The sequence below is a fragment of the Schistocerca gregaria genome, unplaced genomic scaffold (genome assembly GCF_023897955.1).
Source record: "Schistocerca gregaria isolate iqSchGreg1 unplaced genomic scaffold, iqSchGreg1.2 ptg000396l, whole genome shotgun sequence".
Taxonomy (NCBI): Eukaryota; Metazoa; Arthropoda; class Insecta; order Orthoptera; family Acrididae; genus Schistocerca; species Schistocerca gregaria.
This window is the reverse complement of record NW_026061835.1, coordinates 325,750-350,055: the sequence shown is the minus strand read 5'-3', so window position 1 is coordinate 350,055 and position 24,306 is coordinate 325,750. Positions and strand designations below refer to the sequence as shown.

The following is a 24,306-nucleotide window of genomic DNA, read 5'->3' as shown; positions in this document are numbered from 1 at the left end:
GTCACATATTAGTGAACATTAAGATGGTGTGTGCGTCCACCCGTCTCCTTTATAGTGGCATGAACTGTTCTGTTAACACCCAAACCTCTGTGAAGGAATGGCAGCCCATTCTTCCTTGAGAGCCGAACCCAAAGAAGGTAAAGATGTAGGACATTGGGTTTGGAGTGAAGTCACCATTATAACTTGTCCCTAAGATGATCCATTGCTTTCTGGTTGGAACATTGGTGGGCAAGCTCAATGCAGGAATATAACTGTCCACAAAATTTTGCCTCACGATGCTAGTTCATCACAGGGGGCATTGTTGAGCTGATTCAGTCAGTCATTGTGCCTGAACTCTTCCTCTGCTGTAGACAGTAAACTGCTGTCAAATACACATTTTCTAAAGTGTGATAAGGAGGGAACAAGTTAAGAGGAGCAATTGCATACTGTCACACTGCCTTCTTTGCACATCATTGTTGGCACTAATGATGATGGCACGTAAAGTTAACAGTGTTCAGCTAACACAACTCCTTCCATTACATTGGCATAGAGTACAGAATGATTTGTCACTTCGCTCCTAATCCCTTGCTTCCAAATGTCCACTGTGTAGTGGATATTGCTCATTACACGACATTCAGCATTGCTTAATGTTGAGACCAGGAATGTGTGGCTTTCAGAATCAGCCCAGCTTTTGTAACCAGGACTACTGAGTGAGAGTGAAACATAACATAGTCTGGGGAGTATTGATGATACAGAAAAAATACACACTGAGATGAAATCTAAAGTAAATATAATTTCTTATTAAACACACAGCTTATCTGTGTATTTGCAATTGATAAAGTACATACAGTGTCACTTCTTGGTCTCTTGGTTTATCTCTGGTGCCAGGCCCTTTACTCATAAATTATTCCCCATTAAGACTTTCACTACAGTCTGTTCAAGGACCAGTCTGTTTGTCTTCCTGCCTCACCTCCCTACAGGGAGCCCAGTAAGGAACTGCCTTGCCCCATCTGCCACCCACACTCATAGTAACACATCCAACCTATTGTGGATGATCCATGCCCAGGTAGCCATAACATTAGAACTTCATTGCAACACAGAAGTCACATGATAGCGTTGGGTAAGTGAACCAGCTTCCTATTGCAAGCAACATAAAAATAGTCCTGATGTGATGTAAGGTTGAAATTAGTATGAGAATCATTCTTCAAGGAGCAAGTTGAGCACTGCAAGTTGTACTGGTGATGTCCTAGAGTCCAATGTTGTTGTTGTGCCCAGAGGAAATGTTGTGACTGTAACAGCAGCCAATGAAGGGGTGGTACAGGCAGAATTACAACAGAATGAAGAAATGAAGAGGTACAAGACAGAGACAAGATAAAACAAGTAATAATAAGGTAATGAATCAAAGAACATGCAAGAACAAAAATGTAGAGTCATCTGCAACTCAGAGGAAATGGAAACTGTTTTGGTCATGAAGCAAAACCATACAAAAAGTGTGCAGAAGCACTAGAACTCAGAGGTGAAGGCTACCCAATGGAACAGAAGACACTGGAAGTAAGTTCCCAGGGACAAAGCAGTAATGAAAAAAGCACAAGAAGAGAGATGTTCCCGAGTATCCAAGAGGAATAGAGTTTCATTGCAGCACAGGTTGTATGTGACAACACACAGCAAATGAAACAGCTCTCTAGTGAAGGCAAGGTAGAGATTATCCTGATCCACTTTAAGATTGTCCCTAATATGAGTACTATTCTTGAAGCTTCCAGTTCAGCACTCTGTAACAACTGACAATCATTGTTTTAGGCACATTTGGTGTATGTTGCACTGGAAATGACAATATTGTGGGCTGCATTCTTAGTAATATAATCATGGCACTCAGAAGTAGATAATTGATGTCAAGTTTAGGACTTCGGTTGGCTGGTGAGCCACTGCACAGTGACATATGAACACTGTGCAGTGGTGGTATACTGGAAAGTTGTCCAGTATCACATGGCCCCTGTACAGAAACTGTGCAGTGGCTGTCTGGGCAAGATTAACAGCACTGAGTTTCAGGCCTCTTAACATGCCAGCAACAGACAGCCCTGCATTGTGTGACAGAAGGCAGGATAATAAGGCACCACAGAGATGCTACACAACCCACATCCACATCATTCTTATTATGTCTCCTACTCCATACTGTCATTGTATCCATCAGTTTTTCATCCTACATCACCACTACAAATACAGCACCTTATCTCATCTACCATTCATTCTCCTGACTTCGTGTACCCAGCTGTAAATAAGGAAAAGAGGGTCGCATTGTATGTGTTACGATGTGGCAATTTTACTGCATGAACAGCAAAAATATAGTATGTTATAAACAATTTTGCTATTACTTTGTGTTGGGTAACCCTGAGAGAAATTTATGATAATTTGAATGATGAGTGAAGTTATCTGCAAGTCACTAAGTGCTCTTAATGTCAAATACTGGCTAAATATAATTTTGGCGTATGCCTGCAGTTAGTGAGGCTGCATATACAGTCATACACACAGTTCCTAACTTTTACACATGCCACAGTGAGTTAATCCTGTAACATAAAGTTGTATGTTTTTGTAAGCATATTACTAAAGGATTTTACATATTAAAATTTTGTCAACTACTTAAATCGTTGACAGTAAAATTTTATTTGTCCCAGTCAGTCTTCAGATAGCCAGCCTGCAACTGAAATAAAGTTCTGGCTTTCTGGAACAAGGTTAGTAATTATCACTATTGTCCATAATTCAGTAGATTAGATGCTCAGTAATTTACTGATCAGTAGGCACTCTAATAAATTGAAATAATTGATTCTGTTCTTTATCCTGTAATGTTGAAACAATCTTTGTGTATCACTTGTTTGCTTTTTACTTATGCATTTAAGTATTTTTTTTATATTGACTCGAATTTTTTTCTGTCAATCATGTTCAGGTGTTCTCTCTCCTATTAATGAAGAGCGTGAAATTGAAGAGGGGACTCTAGAGACCAGTGGAACAAGGGTAAGTTTCACCACTGGCAGAAAGTTAATTTTGTGGCATGTAATTAACACCATCCTCCTTCCTGGACTCATTCCAGGGCGCTCACAACTTTCACCAGCTCAGGGCTTTGAGCAATTACAATACTTCCCACAGGTTACTGACTTAATTAATCAAGTAAACTCCTTTCTTCATATCCTATTCATCTCCATTCCATTCTAATTACATCTCCCATGCTGGTTTGTTTCCTGACCCCACAAACTCTTTAACCTCTATTGCACTGGTTACTGAAATGCTATCTCAAGTCTAAATTATCTGCTAAATGATCCAAAACATTTCTCAAAGACCAGTCACATACTGGCTATTAATTTACAACAAGCAACTCTCCTTAAAAATTAATGCTGTGTTGTGTGTGAGTGGTTATTAACCTGAATCTTAATGAGAGTTAAACTTCATCTTCATGTAATTGCATATTTCACAGTGATCACAGATGTAGGGGGAAGGCATATCACTGACCCAGAATGAGACAATATGGAATAAAAAGTATCAGGACTGGACCACGCAAAAATTGGGACTTTGAATGGATGCTGATAACCATGCAATTGAGTGCCTCCCTAACCAGATATCTTTATCATGGAATAAATCACTCAAATCATCACGTACTATGAAGGACAATAAAGCAACTATCATTATCCCACCTTGCAGAAATGCTGCATGAATCTGTACAAGATTTCATGTACAAGATGGGATGTTTCTAAAGTGATTAAAAGTTTAAATGCACCATTTCAACTAAAAAATGACTTTCTGGTGGTGACCATTGTTCATCAGTACTGTAGACATTAGACTGTGAGATCCATAATTTTACCAGAGTGATAGGTTACATCATAGTTGATACTCATTAAATACGACAAATGATCATCTTAGAAAATGGCACATACTGCTTACTGTTGTCTAACAAAGTGGGGGGGGGGGGGGGGGTGTAAGGTGTGAACTGACGACTCCAGAAATTATAGGGATAATTATACCAGTATCAGTGTGGCTTTAGACTATCTATGTATGCAGACAAAGCAAGCTCCTGGAAACTACTGAAATGTCTCAAGGTTGGTGGCTGCAAAAATGCATCCAGTTTGTCTTCAGAAAAGTGTATTTCATGACCTTCTGTGGACTTGATAAAGAAGGCATCAATAATCGTTAAAGAGACAGTTTTCCAAGGTCCTATTTTTATTAGAGGGAAAAATTAGATAAGTTCTAAGAAACCTTGGAAAAAATCTTCTCTTTGTCTCATTAGCTGATAGTAGAGGGAGCTGTGAAGGTCAAATACAGGTAAGGCTAAAAGTCTTAAATTTTATAGTCACTGTAATGTGTTAAATAACTTTGTCAAATCAGCAATTTCTCTTGATTTTTTTTTATCTGATGAGCCTAAATATCAAGCCCCTCTTGTCCTACGTTATAACTTGCTACTTTTCGCATATGCTGCAATTGCTCTCCTATTACTGTGCCATCCCCCCTTCCCCTCCCTCTCTCCCAAGAACCATGGACCTTGCCATTGCCTCAGCGATACAGATAGCCGTACCCTAGGTGCAACCACAATGGAGGGGTATCTGTTGAGAGGACTGACAAACATGTGGTTCCTGAAGAGGGGCAGCAGCCTTTTCAGTAGTTTCATGGTTAATAGTCTGGATGATTTTCAGATCTGGCCTTGCAACATTAATCAAAACAACCTTGCTGTGCTGGTACGCGAATGGATGAAAGCAAGGGGAAACCACAGCTGTAATTTTTCCCAAGGGCATGCAGCTTTACTGTATGGTTAAATGATGATGGCGTCCTCTTGGGCAAAATATTCCAGAGGTAAAATAATCCCCCATTTGGATCTCCGGGCGGGGACTACTCAAGAGAATGATGTTTCAGGAAAAAGAAAACTGGCATTCTACGGATTGGAGTGTGGAATGTCAGATCTAGCAGATAGGTTAGAAAATCTAAAAAGGGAAATGGATAGATTGAAGTTCTATATAGTTGGGAATTAGTAATGATCGGTGTCAGGTGGAACAAGACTTTTGGTCAGGCGAATACAGAGTTATAAATTCAAAATCAACTACAGGTAATGCAGGAGTAGGTTTAATAATGAATTAAAAAAAATTAATAGTAATTTGTGACTGGAATTCGAGTGTAGGAAAAGGGAGAGAAGGAAACGTAGTAGGTGAATATGGATTGGGGCTAAGAAATGAAAGAGGGAGCCGTCTGGTAGAATTTTGTGCAGAGCACAACTTAATCATAGCTAACACTTGGTTCAAGAATCATAAAAGAAGGTTGTATACATGGAAGAAGCCTGGAGATACTAGAAGGTATCAGATAAATTATATCATGGTAAGACAGAGATTTAGGAACCAGTTTTTAAATTTTAAGACATTTCCAGGGGCAGATGTGGGCACTGACCACAATCTATTAGTTATGAGCTGTAGATTAAAACTGAAGAAACTGCAAATGTTGGGAATTTAAGGAGATGGGACCTGGATAATCTGACTAAACTTGAGGTCGTACAGAGTTTCAGGGAGAACATAAGGGAACAATTGACAGGAATGGGGGAAAGAAATACAGTAGAAGAAGAATGGGTAGCTTTGAGAGATGAAGTAGTGAAGGCAGCAGAGGATCAGATAGGTAAAAAGACAAGCGCTAGTATAAACACTTGGGTAACAGAAGAAATATTGAATTTAATTGATGATGGGGGAAAATATAAAAATGCAGTAAATGAAGCAGGCAAAAAGGAATACAAACGTCTCAAAAATGAGATAAACAGGAAGTGCAAAATGGCAAAGCAGGCATGGCTAGAGGACAAATGTATAGATGTAGAGGCTTATCTCACTAGGGGTAAGATAGATACTGCCTACAGGAAAATTAAAGAGACCTTTGGAGAAAATAGAACCACTTGTATGGGTATCAAGAGCTCAGATGGAATCCCAGTTCTAAGCAAGAAGGGAAAGAAGAAAGATGGAAGGAGTATGAAGAGGGTCTATAAAATGGTGATGTACTTGAAGACAATATTATGGAAATGGTAGAGGATGTAGATGAAGATGAAATAGGAGATACGATACTGCCTGAAGAGTTTGACAGAACACTGAAAGACCTGAATCGAAACAAGGCCCCCGGAGTAGACAACATTTCATAAGAACTACTGATGGCCTTCGGAGAGCCAGTCCTGACAGAATTCCACCATCTGGTGAGCAAGATTTATGAGACAGACGAAATACCCTCAGACTTCAAGAAGAATATAATAATTCCAATTCCTAAGAAAGCAGTTGCTGAGAGATGTGAAAATTACCAAACAATCAGTTTAATAAGTCACAGATGCAAAATACTAATGCAAATTCTTTACAGATGAATGGAAAAACTGGTAGAAGCTGACCTTGATGAAGATCAGTTTAGATTCCCTAGAAACGTTGGAACACTTGAGTCAATACTGACCCTATGACTTATCTTAGAGGAAAGAATAAGGAAAGGCAAACATAGGTTTCTAGCATTTGTAGACTTGGAGAAAGCTTTTGACAATTTTGAGTGGAATACTCTTTCAAATTCTGAAAGTGGCAGAGGTAAAATACAGTGCGTGAAACACTATTTACAATTTGAACAGGAACCAGATATCAATTATAATAGTTGAGGGTCATGAAAGTGGAGCAGTGGTTGGGAAGGTGTGTGAGAGGATTGTATCCTGTCCTCGATGTTATTTAATCTGTTTATTGAGCAAGCATTAATGGAAACAAAAGAAAAGTTGGGAATAGGTATTAAAATCCTTGGAGAAGAAATAAAAACTTCGAGGTTCACCGATGACATTGTAATTTGGTCAGACAGCAAAGGACTTGGAAGAGCAGTTGAATGGAATGGACAGTGTCTTGAAAGGAGGATATAAGATAAACATCAACAAAAGCAAAATGAGGATAAGGGAATGTAGTCGAATGAAGTCGGGTGATGCTGAGGGAATTAGATTAGGAAATGAGACACTTAAAGTACTAAAGGAGTTTTGCTGTTTGGGGAGCAAAATAACTGATTATGGTTGATGTAGAGGGGATAGAAAATGTAGACTGGCAATGGCAAGGAAAGCGTTTCTGAAGAAGAGAAGTTTGTTAACATCGAGTATTGATTTAAGTGTCTGGAAGTTGTTTCTGAAAGTATTTGTATGAAGCGTAGCCATGTATGGAAGTGAAACATGGACGATAACTAGTTTAGATAAGAATAGAATAGAAGCTTTCGAAATGTGGTGCTACAGAAGAATGCTGAAGATTAGATGGGTAGATCATACAACTAATGAGGAGGTATTGAATAGGATTGGGGAGAAGAGAAGTTTATGGCACAACTTGACTAGAAGAAGGGATCGGTTGGTAGGACATGTTCTGAGGCATCAAGGGATCACCAATTTGGTATTGGAGGGCTGCATGGAGGGTAAAAATTGTAGAGGGAGACCAAGAGATGAATACACAAAACACATACCGAAGGATGTAAGTTTCAGTAGGTACTAGGGAGATGAAGTAGCTTGCACAGGATAGAGTTGCATGGAGAGCTTCATCAAACCAGTCTCAGGACTGAAGACCACAGCAACAACATACTGTGCCCACAATGTTCCTTCTATGTAATTCCAAAATTGCACCCTCTTTGGCTTAGAGAATGTTTCTTCCTTCTTGGTCTATATCTACGTCTACACCCATACTCTGCAAGCCACCTGACGGTGTGTAGTGGAGGGAAGGTTTTGGCTGAATCTGCATGCTGCTTCATTCCAGTATGGCGCAGTACTGTCGTGGGAAAAATTTGTCACATATTAATCTGCAAAATTTCGTCTCAACTATAATCTTATTACTTTTGTCACTATTTGACTTTCTCAAATATGCATATAACATCTTGGGTCTGAAACAGGTTATTTGAAATACAAAGAAAACCGTATAGCACAGGTGCTGAATCTTGATAGTCACATTAAAAAGATACACACACTCATAGCTTTTGGCCAGTAAGGCCTTTGTCATATATTGTTATATTCCACCTGGATTTTCCATTGTTTAACAAAGAAAACAATGATTGACAAACAAAAAAAGGAACATTTGTATGTAGATCATGGATAACTTTTATTTTTTTCCCTGTGAATAGACCATTTCAGGACCATGTTTCAGTTTCAGCTAAATTTGAAATATTTTCTGTATTACAGTGTATATCAACATTAATTTGTAATTTCCAACCTTCTGCTGTGTTTTGTGGTCTTAATATTTTCGTTGTAACTCTCCTTTGTAATACTACTAATTTATCTAAATTGCAGTATATTGCTAGGCATTCACTTGAATATAATCATTGTGACTTCATTACTGTTGTTGTAATGCCTTATCTTTGCAATTTTTGTGAGGCACTTTTTATTCCATAGTTACTTAGTGATGATCTATGCTCTCCCCAATGTATTCAAATTTTTTTGTACTGCATAATTTTGTAAATCACATTCTTGTGTTATCTCCCCTACATATTTTAATTTTTCTTACCCTCTCTATTTGGACATCTCTTTTCAGGGATTTCTAGCTTTCTTACCATTTGTTAAATTGTTCTTGTCCTATATAAGTCTTTAAGCCAGTTCTACTGCCTATTTCTTACAGAAATTTGTGTTGTAGTAGATGCCACATTTTTATCTATAGTTTTTCTGTCAAGTTAATGAAAAGCCTTCTTGTTATCCACAAGATAACTACAGTGTCCTTTGAATTAAGTAACTGATGATGAATTATTGTCTTGGGATTAAATATTTGTTATGACCATGATCATCCCTTCCTAAAACAACCTTGATATTCACCTAAATGGTCATCTAGTGTTGTTGTTATTCTGCTTAATACAATTTTGGAAAATACCTAGATGCTACTGACAGTAAATAGATTACTATGTAGTTGTTTACATCCTGTTTATTATCTTCCGTGTGCAGTGGATGTATCAAGGCAAATCTCCATTCTCTGGAATTTTTTTTTCTTTTTTCCAGGTTTCATCAAAGAGTAAATCTAGCTCATTTGCTTTATTTGGCAAAGACCACTTCAAAAGTTCAGCTGTAATAGAATCTTCTCCACAAGCTGTGTTATTTTTGAGGGTGTTAAGTAATTCTTCAGATTCTTACATAGCTGGTGGTAAAACTTCAGAATTTTCATTAATATCTCATAATTCAGATGTATGACTTTGTTCAGAACAGTTCAGAAGCTGATAATGATATCTTGCCATTATATCATAATTTCCAGTATTGCTCAACCCAGTTTGGCCGTTTCCATTTTAGAAACACATTTGCAATTTGGTATCCATGTCATTTGTTTTTCAAAGTTTGTTAAAAATCATGGGAACGATTATTACAAAGTTTTGTCTATGTGCAAAAGTTTCTCATTTTCAAATGCTCATTGGTATTTCTGATTAATCTGGCTATTTTCTTTCTTTGTTGTTTAAATTGATCATAATCTTGAATTTTCTTTGAGCTTTTTCATGTTTCTTGCCTTTCAGGCCTCTCTGCTATGGTTTGTTTGCATATTTCATTCCCCCATATTTTCCTTTAATTTTCTATAGATTGAAATATTTTTTGTGCAGCATTATTGATCACTGTGGATATCTTTTTGCCAGGGGCCATGTTTAGTCAGTTTAATTTCATGCTAATAGCTTTTAACAGATTCTTTTGGTGTAGCGAGTCTGTCTGCATTATATTTTAGTGACCTTTGTGTCTCTCTTCATTCTTTATTATGTAGGAGTTGGACTTCAAGTTCACCATTCATTACTACTTTCAAATTCATAATTTCCATTGTACTTCTTTGTGGAATAAGCACAAGATCTACAGTTTTTTCCAGACATTGTGTTTTGAGATACCCATTTGGAGCTACCCTTGGGAGCTTTGTAAGGTAGGATGACATTAGTTTCAAATGATTGGCATCAATTGTGTTGGTTTTTCTGTAAGATGAGTAATGCCCTACTTCATTCATCAATTTATCTTCTTTTTCTTTATTTTCATTACTGTCATGATTTTGGCATCAAGCCCTTACCAAGTACATAAAAATATGTGTCCGACAGGTAACAAACCTGTTTTCATTGATCCACAGAATAGACAATACAGTCATTACATTTGCTGTTTCTCTGAACATGTTAACAAATCACTGTGAAGTTTGAGGTCAGTTAAGTTCCAACATTACAGTAATTACAAGAAAAGTATCTTCCTTTGTCTTTTGGAAAATGCTCATTTGGCTGAGGAGGACCACTAGCAGTTAGTATTATTTTCTTATTACTTTGTTACATTTTCTGGAAATTCTAAAAGCTCTTGAATTTGTATGCATGGTTCATCATTTACAGACCTTCATCAAGGTAGTGTGGCACACTTGGCAGAAGTTCCAAAGCTTAACCCCCTCCTCTTGTCCAGACCACGTACTTAAAGTGATGATGCAGTCTATTGCAGTGTCACAAATATAGTATGAAACATTGTGAATTTTACATAAGCATATCTTAGCACCTACTTGAAAATATCTAATGGGGAAGCCTTGTCAGTGTTTAATTCTGTGCTTCCAGGAGTCCTGCAGAGTTTTTAACATTTTATGCATAATATTTTGATGACATATTGAGCAGGCCCTTTCAGGTGCTGCATGTCTGGAGTTACATGAACTCAGTGCTAGGTATCCAACCCGACAAAGAAGCCTTTGTTATTGATAGTGGTACATGACCAACAACAAAGTTTGATTGCTCATATCCACTATGCCCTTTCATGTACTACTCCGATATTCCATGACATGCAACTATTGTGTGTTTATCTCAGCACTAGTGAATTTGGTTGGCAGTGAGAGCTTAATAAATTCAACACTGCACTCCAAGCCTTGTTAAATGGAAATGACTGTTTATGTTTATTAGATTTTCTGACATATTTATTTCAACACTCCTTAACCCTTGGCGGTTGTGCTGATTTTTGTAACTCGAGCAAGCTTGTGGCGTACTTTATACACATGTAAAGGGTGGCTGTCTTGTAACTGAGGTAAACACTTATGAGAAAAATGACAGTTTAATCTTAATTTAACCAAGCAATGATAAAATAAACCCCTGCTATATTGGCTGAGTCACTTTTTAACTAAACAATAACAAAATAATCTTGATTGTGTAACTCTGTTGCCGCTTAAGAGTGTTGTTGCACAATTATGACCTACTCAGTGTATCAAACATCACAGTTGCATCAGATCCCAGCCAGACATATATTCAAGTACTATTTATCTCATAGGCAATTGCCTCATTAAGGGGTTGTGCTGCTATCTCAGACTCTGGGTCTTCTCTTTCACAGGTTGTAATTTTTTCTCACCTGGTTCACTGTGTATTTTATGATACTGCTGCTCACTTGGACGTGTAACAACACAGCTTTCCAATGTGTTAGCTAAAGCAATAATGAAGAAAGAGAAGTGGACTCCCAAATGTAAAATAACAATCAAGTGATACAATAGAATGTTATTTGCAGTTGGTGCACTTTATACGTAGGTGCACCCACTAGAGCTTTAATGACTTTGTTCAAGCTATCTGAAGTGTCCAACATGAAAATGGTCTCACCACATTTCATTTCATGATTATATTCAGAGCAGACTTTGGTGACATTTGATTTACTTCTTTGTTTCACTTGGTTGTGTTGCTGGTGCTCTATCTAGTTCATCTTTGATGTTACAAAGGAGACTTCTTATCCTAGCTGAAAAGAAAAAAATACACAGGATGTTGTGTATCCATAGGAGTCTCCCAATCTTCTCATATATTGGGTCAACATAAGCTAAAAAAGTAGTTTTTGGATTCTCTTACACTCTCACTCTCAATTTCTTATTCAGCTGTTGTTGAATTTCACTGCAACACCCATTCAATTTGATCATGTGGCTACTCATTCTTTGTAACACTTTTCTTATGTGATGTAATTCTTTGGTGAGGATCTCTTTGTCTGAAAGTGTTAGACATCTGTGGACTAGACTGAAACACTAAATTTGTTTGCAATAATATTGTGAAAAGGATAGTTGCTACTCACCGTGTAGCCAAGATTCTGAGTCACAGATAGACACAACAAAGTTAGTCTTTGGATTAGAGCTTTCACCTAACAAGGCCTCTGTTAAAAAAAAAGCTGTGGGCACCCCGTGGCACCATCCTATGCCTACCTATTCGTGGGGCATCCAGAGGAGTCTTTCCTAAACACCTAGACCCTCAAACTGATCACCTGGTTCAGATTCCTTAATGACATCTTTGTGCTCTGGATTGAGGGTGAAGACACCCTATCTACATTCTTCCAGAACCACAGCACCTTCTCTCTCATTTGCTTCATGTGATCCTACTCTACCCAACTAGCCACCTTCCTCAATGTGACCTCCACCTGAAATATGACTTCATCAGTATGTCTGTCCATATCAAACCTACCAACCACTAGGAGTTCCTCCTCATAGGCACCTGCCACTCATTCCATACCAAGAAACCCCTTCCACAGAGCCTTAAAATATAAAGGGTGTCATTCATGTCTTTACAGACAGTAATTACCCTTCCAACATTGTGGCATTTATTTCCAGTCACCACCCACCTCACAAAGTCTGACTGTTCAGCCACAGAGGAGCATTCACTTGTGACTTGGTACCACCCAGAACTGAAGCAAGTGAACTACATTCTCCAGCAGGGTTCTCACTACCTTTCATTGTGTCCTGAAATGTGAAATTTCCTACCCACTATGCTTCCCACAACCCCCACAATGCTATTACAGTGCCCTAGTCCATCCCTACACAATATCTGCTTCCAACTCCCTTGCTTCATGTCTCATGCCCTTGTAATAGATCTAGAGGCAGGGCTTGGCCACACATCCTCCCATCACCACCACCTACTGAAGTCCAGTCATGAACGTAGCCTATCCCATTAAAGGTAGGCAACCTGGGAAACCAGTCATGTGATCCACAAGCTAGGCTGTAACCACTGTACTGCGTTCTACAAGGAGGTGATAAACAACAAGTTGCCTGTCTGCATGAATGGCCACTAATAAACTGTGACCAAGAAATGATTGTACCACCCTGTTGCTGAGCACACCACCAAATACAATGTTGTGACCCATATCCCAGCCCCAGGTCAACAGGTAAGGTTTGCACATAAATTCTAGGACAGGCAAGGCCCAAGGAGGGGTGATTGCCTCAGCTGCTACCTTCCCAAATTACAGATTGGTCCGTCCGTCCATCTGTCTGTCAAGTGTTCAGGAGGTGTGACTTGAGTTGTGAACAATCACACAAGGCAGATGCGCTCCCCACTGAGAGGGGCGCCTGTTGAAGTAGTGTGCCATTGTCCTCATCATATCATCATCATCATCATTCATGACAGTCTCCAGACTGGACTGTGTAAAAAAATTGGACTGTGTAAAAATTGGGACTTTGCATGGACACTGCTTATATTGTAGTTCAGTGCCCCGAAAACCAGTCATCATCATCAGAGGCATTCTTAGAGAAAACACACACTCTTTTTTCTCACTTTTATTAGAGTGGTGTTTCTGTCAAAGGCCGTGGCCTATTCTCTATCACAAGACATTATAAATTTCATGACTTTAGCTACAGGTACTTTAAGAATATAATCTGAGTGAAGCCCATATGCAAAAAGTGCAGAAATTTCATTTCTCTCACACTCAATTCCATAATTTGCATAAGTGTTGCCCGAAATATCTTAGTCAGACAATACATTCAGAACCCACTGCACTGCTATGAGTATAATCATTGCAACCACGATTGTAGGTCGTGTCTACACCCAGCCAACTGTGTAGCCTGTCTGCCTTCTCCTCTCTGCTGCATCAGTTTCAATAGTGACCGTGTCACCTCTTCTGCTTGTTCTCTGCTCTGGACTCTGAGGACAGACAGAAGGAGAGTGACAACAACTCTGTACAGGAGTATAATCCAGCCTCTGTGCCCTTTAGCAGTGATCCTTTGAAAGCTGCCACTCCATAGCTGCTGAGGTGACACCCCTCCATTTCTTCCCCCTCTTCCCTTCCCTAATCATGACACTCTTCCAATGGAATGTTTGTGGCCTTCGATCCAAAAAGAGGACTTCCGTCTGCTCTAGGAATCGCAACCTCTGCTTGTTCTGTGCCTGCACAAAACAAAACTGCGTCCTAATGACTGCTTCGAGTTCTCGCATTTCTTTCTAGTCAGCTTTGAGATCCACACCCATCCCCCAAACACTTCTTATACATAATGTAGTAGACAGATTTTGCTAATTGAGAATGATGATCATAGTCTCCCTGACACACAGCTTCAAGCTATTCCAGTGTTCATTTTACTTCCGTACCTGAACGTATCCATTTGTACTGTTTAAATCCCGCAGTCATTCAGTGTCATGGGCAGAGTTCATCCAGCTTATTAGGCATCTTCTTCACCCTGTCCTGCTGCTCATTGACTGTAATGCACACCATCCCCTTTTAGGCTCTCCACTAACCTTTCATAGATGCCGTCTTGGCTGACATCCTCAATTACCTTAACCTCATTTGCCTTACCATGGGAGCACCCACATTCCTTCCAGACTCTGTGCACTCCTACCTCCATCTATAGCTCTCTGGCACTGCCCAGTTTGCCCATCATCTCTAATGTTCCATTGTCTCTGATAAGTATTCAAGCAACCATTTCCCATTTGCTGGCTACATTCTGACTCCTACCCCACCCTCGAGAACACCCAAATGGCAGCTTTTTAAGGATGACTGGAGATTTACTGCTCCCTGGCACCCTTCAAGAAACATCATTTCCCCATCTGTGATGACCAGGTAGAATATCTTACAAATGTTATCCTTACCACCACAGTGTTACATTCTCACACAATTTTAGTGTGGTGTATTGTGGTCTCTTGGTGGACTGAGGTATGTCACGTGCCAACTCGCACAAAGAGATATGCTCTTCACTTTTTAACCATCATTCTGCAAAGGCAAACTATCTTCATTATAAACAGTTCCATACTAAGTGTTGTCACATCTTATCAGGATAGAAAAAAACTTACTGTATTTCGTTTGCTAGGTGTTTCAACAATTCCACCTAGTTTTCTGTTGTGTGGGCCAACCTCAGTTGGATCTCTGGGACTGAGAACCATTCTCCAATTTCTGGCCTGACAGACGTAGATGAAGTCAAAATGGACCTTATTTTGATCACTGTTTCTATAATTTGTGATTTTAAAATGGTGCATCATTCATTTCCCCTTCCATGATCCTTTGGACTACTCCACCAGGTAATAGTTGAGGGGAGTTCATTCCACCAAACTGTGCTGTCCTACTGTTTTGGCCACTGGCAGTATCCTTGTTAACTTGAATTTTTTGGGCACCTTTGTCCTGCTCTCTGTCGGAAGCTGTGTCGCAGATGTCAGCTGTAGCGAATTCAGACTGTTAAGCTCATTTAAAATTCAAATATTTTGTGCTTCTTCACTTAGATAATTATGCATTTTTAATAATTCTCACTTCAATAACATTTCATAACTATCAACTTGTCACTGTACATGATTCCTAATCTCCATCATTATTTTAGTTTACCAACCTATTAACACCGAGGTGAGTATGTGTAGTGAGGTGACATACCACTGCCATGTTTCAAGGTGTCTGACTTACACTTAAATTAAGTTGATGTAAAGTTATTCAGCTTTTTTAATTTCTTGCAGGGGCCACAAGAGGTACACCTAGAGGAACAGTCAGCAGGTGAGATTTTTCGCTTATGACAGTAGCTTAATTATACGTTAAAGTTGCCACTTTAATATTTTCTTATGTGGTACATTTTTTTCATCTTTTTCTTTGAAACTAATTCTTCATTGGTGGTATGCTAAAGTATTTCAGTCAAATAGTTGTTCAAAATTGTGTACATGAACTTGACACTGGACATTAATTATGTAGTACATAATTCACACTGAAAATTTTCATTGTCATCATAACTATGAAAGATTGGTTACAAATGTGCAATAGCAATTAAATGTTTATTGTCATAGATTGTGAGGGAAATATGATCAAAGAGGAAGAAGACAAATATTTAAGCTGCAAATTGACATTTCAAAATAAGTCATTGTAAAGGTCAGCAAAAATTACTAATTGTAGTTGTGTTTAGACCACAGTCCACTTATTCCATAGTTATGGCACATATTAAAATCAGCATCTTCAGATAAATATATATTTAAGTATACAACTATCACTCAGCGTAGTTGAGTTTCTTAAAGAGGAAAATATGCCAATGTTAATGGGGACTGGAACAAGTTAACCACATTCTTAGCAAGTGACCTGGAATCTCATCATGCTGTGAAATGGAGAATATTGTCTGTGTAATCCTTCTTTTCTCCCAAAGCGGTATTTATCGCTTGACGGACATATGAAATAGCCTGGCCCATCTGGGTGCCACAGTTAATTTGCATCCTTTGCCTGCCGAGAGCATACTAGACTACCTAATGACAACAAGTCACTCAGTACAAGGTGCCTGACTTGTTGGTAGCTCCACAACAGGTGTACAGCATCCTCGAGACCCATCTCCAGTCCTCTCACCACTCCCATACCAGCTTCACCAACTTAAACATATGGGATTTCCCATTAACTTGTTCTTAAGTTCCACAATCCTCCTCCCTCAGTAGTTGGTAGCCCCTACATCTACATCTAGATCCATACTCCGCAAGCCACCTGACTGTGTGTGGCGGAGAGTACCCTGAATACCTCTAGAGGTTCTCCCTTCTATTCCAGTCTTGTATTGTTCGTGGAAAGTAGGACTGTTGGTATGCTTCTTTGTGGACTCAAATCTCTCTTTTATCCTCATGGTCTCTTCACGAGATACACATAGAAGGGAGCAATATACTGCTTCACTCTTTGGTGAAGGTATGTTCTCAAAACTTTAACAAAAGCCCATACCGAGCTACTGAGCATCTCTCCTGCAGAGTCTTCCACTGGAGTTTATCTATCATCCCCGTAATGCTTTTGCGATTACTAAATTATCCTGTAACGAAGCGCGCTGCTCTCCATTGGATCTTCTCTATCTCTTCTATCAACCCTATCTGGTACGGATCCCACACTGCTGAGCAGTATTCAAGCAGTGGGCGAATAAGCATACTGTAACCTACTTCCTTTGTTTTCGTGTTGCATTTCCTTAGGATTCTTCCAATGAATCTGTCTGGCATCTGCTTTACCAACGATCAACTTTATATGATCATTCCATTTTAAATCACTCCTAATGCATACTCCCAGATAATTTGTGGAATTAACTCCTTCCAGTTGCTGACCTGCTATTTTGTAGCTAAATGATATGGGATCTATTTTTCTATATATTCGCAGCACATTACGCTTGTCTACATTGAGATTCAATTGCCATTTCCTGCACCATGTGTCAATACGCTGCAGATGCTCCTGCATTTCAGTACAATTTTCCATTGCTACAACCTCTCGATATACCACAGCATCATCCACAAAAAGCCTCAGTGAACTTCCGATGTCATCCACAAGGTCATTCATGTATATTTTAAATAGCAACGGTCCTGTGACACTCCCCTGCGGCACACCTGAAATCACTCTTACTTCGGAAGACTTCTCTCCATTGAGAATGACACGCTGCGTTCTGTTATCTAGGAACTCCTCAATCCAATCACATAATTGGTCTGATAGTCCATATGCTCTTACTTTGTTCATTAAACGACTGTGAGGAACTGTGTCAAACGCCTTGGGGAAGTCAAGAAACACGGCATCTACCTGTGAACCAGTGTCTGTGGCCCTCTGAGTCTCATGGACGAATAGCGCGAGCTGGGTTTCACACGACCGTCTTTTTCGAATCCCATGCTGATTCCTACAGAGTAGATTTCTAGTCTCCAGAAAAGACATTATACTCGAACATAATACGTGTTCCAAAATTCTACAACTGATCAACGTTAGAGATATAGGTCTATAGTTCCGCACATCTGTTAGATGCCCCTTCTTGAAAACAGGGATGACCTGTGCCCTTTTCCAATCCTTTGGAATGCTACCTTCTTCTAGAGACCTACGGTACACCACTGCAAGAAAGGGGCCAAGTTCCTTCGCGTACTCTGTGTAAAATCAAACTGCTATCCCAGCTGGTCCAGCGGCCTTTACTCTTTTGAGCGATTTTAATTGTTTCTGTGTCCCTCTGTCATCTATTTCGATATCTACCAATTTGTCATCTATGCGACATTCTAGAGAAGGAAGTACACTGCAGTCTTCCTCTGTGAAACAGATTTGGAAGAAGCCATTTAGTATTTCGGCCTTTAGTCTGTCATCATCTGTTTCAGTACAGTTTTGGTCACAGAGTGTCTGGACATTTTGTTTTGATCCACCTACCGCTTTGACGTAAGACCAAAATTTCTTAGAATTTTCTGCCAAGTCAGTACATAGAACTTTACTTTCGAATTCACTGAACGCCTCTCGCATAGCCCTCCTCACACCACATTTCGCTTTGTGTAATTTTTGTTTGTCTGCAAAGCTTTGGCTATGTTTATGTTTGCTGTGAAGTTCCCTTTGCTTCTGCAGCATTTTTCTAATTCAGTTGTTGTACCACGGTGACTCATTTCCATCTCTTGCCGTCTTGCTTGGCACATACTCATCTCATGCTGCCCTTTTGCATGCATAACTCTATCCCTGTCCCTGTGCCTCCTATATTATACCCTCTGTCATCCCATCCCCTCACTGACATTCTCACTCTGTCCACCACAACTCCTCATGCAGTTAGCCTGCTGGTTTAAGACAATTTATTTGATTGGCAGAGGGATTGACTGTGGCAAATGTTATTCCATACTTAGCCTTTTACTGTTTGTTTCCAGATTAACCCTTTCATGACCAATGGATCATCTTAGCCCAATAAATAAAGCTGTAGTGTTTACTATAAGCTCAAAAAACGCATATTATACATAATGGAGACTTAAGTCATCAAATAACGTAATCTGCTGCACTGTTCACTACCATATTCCAGTGTAGGGGTAACTTTCTCAATCCACAACTTTAGAATTCATTTAGTTTTGTAGCAAAGAACACACAGAGCCATGTTCAAACTGTATTTTCACTCCAAAAGGGAGTACGTGAAGATCGTCGAACAGAGAGCAGAAAAGATGAAACTGGAGTGTGCAATATCAGATGGAAAAAGGTGGGTGCAGAAAGGCATCTGCAAGATGTCTGTTTTGCAAGGAACTCATAGTACACCACATGGCCACTGTTTGACCAGATGCATAACATTATCTTATGTGGATGCAAATAAGTCTTTCTATGTGGCATTGCTGATTGTTTGGACTAAAGAATACCTTTCTATTCTTTCCCTTAGATTAACATAAAGAAAAATTTTCTAGTCAGCAGTAATGAAACAGGATAGGAATGATCAGTGGCGTTCACATACTAATTGAGGACAAGCAAGAGGATAATGCACATAAGGCCAACCAGTAATTTTTCTGACTTGGCTTGTGGTACTCATAAACTTCATTGTTGAACGTTCTCCATTGCATTCAAATGCTACACAATGGTGGAATGGACATGAGGGAACAAACGTGGGGAATTTTTTAGAACAAATTTCCATAAATTGACTTTAGAGTGTGCTTTTATTTTTCACAATAATGGCTTTATCTTTATAGCCATTCTTCAATGCATGTTGAAATGTTAATATGTCTGTCATGCTGTGTTGTTCTGTTATTGGAAAAAGGTATTTCTATCTTTATAGGCTAATTTGTGGTTTTCAACTGTGCACAATGACAGCCATTTTACATATCCTCCTCATGTACTCATATCCTGCAGTAGAACACATCATAAGACCAATAATACAATTTTTCTATGACTCACAGACATGAGCTTGAGAATGGGTATACAGCTGAAATCATGACTGTGTAAAACAAATGAACTATTAATAGTCAAATGATGGAAATTTCTTTAAAAAGAAAGGTAAGGAGATATTGGTGGGCAGTGGGACAGTGGTAGTAAAAGAGGAGGAAAGATATGTGAAAGAAAAGTGGGTGGAAAAGAGATAGGAGCCAGTGTAGACAAAAAGACTTGTGGACGCCATACATCAGTCTTGTTGTGTACTTGAAAACACAGGTGTGGGGGAGTGACAATTTTGGCCTGAGGTTTTACACTCTTGAATATAAGGGAAAAAAACCAAATTGGATACCCCAGAACTATTTTTGAGCTGTTAAGGAGTTGTGGAGACAGTGGGAGTAAAGGCAAATGCAAACAGTGTGATTGAGAGAGGTGACATTGGCAGTGGGATATACTGTAAATAGGTGGGGAAAAAATGAGACAGTGGGAGAAGAAAGAGAGAGTGGCAGAGAGCCATATACATACACAGGGACAGTGAGATGGAGATGCTGAGTATGAAGGTTTCACTGCAGAGAGAGACCAGGTAAATGATTTTAGATTCTTGTGTGTTAAATACAGTGGGAATATGTTCACATACAAAGATTTTGGGTGAGGAAGGCAAAATGTAGACTGGGGCAGCTGTTTCCCCACTCTAATGCAAGTATTTTGAAGAGGAATGTGTTCATCTTTCACGTGCCTTAACAGCAGCATTTTGCCGGTGGTTTGCCCTATGGTACTATTTGTTGCATGAGATACTGATGTACAGAGTAGAGCAAATTAATAGTTGTCTGTGGTGCAGTACATTGAATCAGAGAATGTGGTAGTCTAAAAAAGTGTATTGTCTAGCCACTGTTGACAGTACTACCTTTGGTTGCATGTTGCATGCAGTGTTATCCTGTATTGTGGAACATGTGGACACTGAAGTTCATAATCTTCTCATTGGATAGAGGACAGCGATGTAAGCATTACTAATCAATACTACATTGCCTCCTAATACTTCATTTTCTGTGCAAGAGAGAGTGCTCATCACTCTGATTTTTAGATGTTTTCCTTCAGCTGTATTTCTTCCCACAGAGACAAGGAATTACTGAAATTAGTGTTATATGTAAACTTTATTTACTTCATTTCAGGCATAAAAATACTTGAGTGTTTCCCTATGAAAGTATGGAAAGACAAAAGGGAAACAATGGAAAATCTGGGATGTAATGTAACAATATTATGAGAAGGAAAGTTGCTATTCGCCATATAGCAGAGATGCGGAGTCGTACATAGGCAGAACAAAAAGACACCCACATAAAAGGCCGTTAAGGCCTTCATCAACAATAGTCTCTCTGTTGTGCCTACCTGCAACTCAGCATCTCCGCTATGCGGTGTGCAACAGCTTTCCATTTCATAGTATGGAAAGACAGGAGACCTAATTACAGAACTGACAATGAAAGCTAAAATTGCTGCCTCCAATAAGTAATTTATTTATTTTACAAGCACATTTTCTGCATTCACACACATTTTCAGTCAGAATTAGATTTTGCTATGAACAAATTTAAATAACATTTAAAACTGTATTTGCAAATTTAATTGTATTTAATTATGATGATTTCATAGAAATAAAACAATAGTATATCCGTATGATGAGCGCTTGCTAAGTTGTTGCTCTAAATATCTCATTTGCTTTGCTGTGAAGTACTTCCAGCCCTTTCATTAAATCCCAGCATAAGTACAAAAAGAATGCAGTAATGGACATTTCATTATTAAGAAAAATGTTTAATTTATTGCCCTCTGTTATTTCACAAGACTAGTAATAGCTATTATGATAGATCTTGTATGAAATTTATTACAATTAAAATTATCTGGAACATAGCAAAACAAAAATGTAATCATGAACCCTAACTCCAGTTTCCCACTGTGGCTTGGAAAGGGCACAAACACTAGATAAATCATGGCAAGTGATAAAAAGTACTATCACCATGATGTCTTCATGGAGGAGGAGACAGAAATAATAGTAACATATGAGTTGGAAAAGTAATGATGGAAGACAGTTTTTCAGGAGCCCGAGACCACCACAGCTAGGTAACAGAATGATAGCTCAACCATGAGCTACATGATGAGGTAGAAAACAAATATTACTGCTAAACTTACAAGCTCACCTTCAGATGCTGCTCAGTAATGAATTATTGTAAAATGTATGTATGCTCCATTTCATTTAATTTTTAAAATTACTTTTACTACTTCAGTATAAAAACTACTAAATATTGTACTTACGTGTAAGATGATGAAATGCCTGGTGTGATATGGAGTATTGAGTCCCCGTTCTTTCCCCAACATGCCCACACATTTCAGTAAACAGTGCACTCTCATGTAAATCACCATTATTTGTGTAGTGGGTAGCATATTATAACCTTCTGACTGTTACACTGGCAATGACAATTAGTGGGCCTATCTTTCAGGAAATGTTTCATCTAAAGTTTTCACTGTTTCATATTGCCTTTAAAGTTAGATTGTCAATAAGATAAGATATATTTATCTTGAATAAATCTGTTCCTGGTTTCATCAAGGAACACCTAGTGAAATTCATGATTGATATTAACTTCACTGGCAGCAACTTTAGTCCAGGGGGAGTGGGGCCCCAATTTTCATAAAAATATTTTAAGTCACTTCATAAGCTCCGAGTGTCTTACCACAACATCAGTGGTAATATTTTGAGCTTGTAGTAATTCGCTTCTCTATTCAATTGATGCCAACAACTTTAGCTAAATGGACATCATGATTAAACACCTGAATAATTTCACATAATCCTAAATGCCCTACACCACAGAATGTGTTTTACCTGACAAATATAACAATTTGGTAGCCCTGCGCCTGCTATACAGACGTTTGAGTCACAGCTCCCATACAAGATAAGTAATTTTAGTAGTAATAAACGGTTTCTAACACTTTAAACTAATTTATTACGTTAATTATAGTGCTCTTCAAGTGTACCATTAAAAGTTTTTGTCTTACTTGCGTATTTTCATAGTAATCAAGCAACGTTCGTTTTGTTTACCTATTGGGGCCAGGCCAAACTTTTGAGCTTTCAGATTAAACTTCATACCGCAATTTTAAGTGCATTTACTGATAGTTTAGTGTGCCAAATACGTTTGCTGCTGCTTTATATCTGTAGAGTATCGTCGTCTCTAAAGTAATTTTCAGTAAGAAACTTCTGAACCATTGTTTACATTGTCGCGAGTAGGCCTAATTTTTTGTACACGTATTTTCATTGTTTTCCAGTAACTTAATTGTCTTTCTGTCACTAAAATCGATTTGTACCATGAGTGTAAAGTGCCTGACGTGCCATAGAATTGTTAGCTCTGGGGTCTGGTGTGATGGATGTAGTAACTCTTTTCATTGGGGAGATTGTAGTGGTTTGGGAATTGGGAAAATGAGCGAGACTCATCAGTGGTTCTGTAGGCTATGCAGTAGAGATAGAAAGATTGTGGAACAGGAGGGGAAAATTGCTGCCCTTCAGGCTGAGTTAAATGACGCTAGACGAGAACTGTGCAGGTTAAGGGGGGAGAAGGGTAAACAGGGGTGGGAAGTGGCAACAGGCGTAAGGAACCGGCCAAGAAATTCTTCTGACAGCTTTGTTATTAATGTACAATATAGGTTTGACCTGTTGCCTCAGTCGGAAACTGATGAGCCTCTCACAGAAGTAGATGTAGACAGGGCTCAACAAGCTTTCGGCAGCAAATTGAATAAGAAGGTAGGGAAGTGTGCAAAGAGAAAGAAAGTCTTGTTGCTAGGTAGTTCGCATGCTAGGGGTGTGGGCCAACTTCTGCAGGATGAATTAGGGTCAGAATACCAGGTCACAAATTTTATCAATCCTAGTGCTGGACTGGGGCAGGTTACAGAGGATTTAGGTTCACTATGGAGAGGCTTTACTAAGGAAGATACCGTGGTTATTGTGGTTGGGCCGGGCAACTGTATTGACAAAGATCCGGGGTACAGCATAGTGTGTGACCTGGCAAATATTGCATCGGCATCGAGTCATACCAGTGTTGGGTTTGTGTCAGTTCTGGAGCGCCACGACCGGCCTCATTTGAGCTCTTCTGTCAGGAGAGTTAATTTGGAGTTGGAACGGCTACTTGGCTCTTTTGCTGGATCACACATTGGTGTGGTTCCTGTTGATTCACTCTGTAGGTGGGACTATACTAGACATGGCCTTCACCTCAACAAGAAGGGGAAGGGTAAACTGTCTGGGCTGATAGCAGGAAATTTAAAGGGGGCAGGAACTACATCTCGTGGTGGTAACTCTCTTTTTAGTGTAAGATCAGTGTCCAGTGGGAAACTCAGCCAGGCCAGTACTAAAGATGTTAAAAAAGTTAAAGATACTCACAAAAGTAAAATGAAAAATGTTAGTATATTTCATCAAAATGTTGGGGGATTGAAGAATAAAATTGATGAGCTTCTGCTTTGTTTAGAAGATATAGAAACTGAGAATGTAATAGATGTACTATGCCTGTCTGAGCATCACATTGTCACTGATATGCAAAAGGTTAGCATCAATGGGTACAAATTAGCTGCACATG

General features: G+C 39.1%; 1 protein-coding gene across 1 annotated transcript in view; it reads left to right on the top strand.

Annotated features, from left to right (window-relative positions):
• The window catches only part of LOC126311052 (chaplin-A-like), a 120,168-nt gene that overhangs the window by 5,852 nt on the left and 90,010 nt on the right, over positions 1-24,306 (top strand). The window contains exons 3-5 of the mRNA XM_049992123.1: positions 1,189-1,332; positions 1,425-1,530; positions 15,595-15,631. Coding sequence (XP_049848080.1) covers positions 1,189-1,332; positions 1,425-1,530; positions 15,595-15,631 — 287 coding nt within the window. The remainder of the gene's footprint in view (positions 1-1,188; positions 1,333-1,424; positions 1,531-15,594; positions 15,632-24,306) is intronic.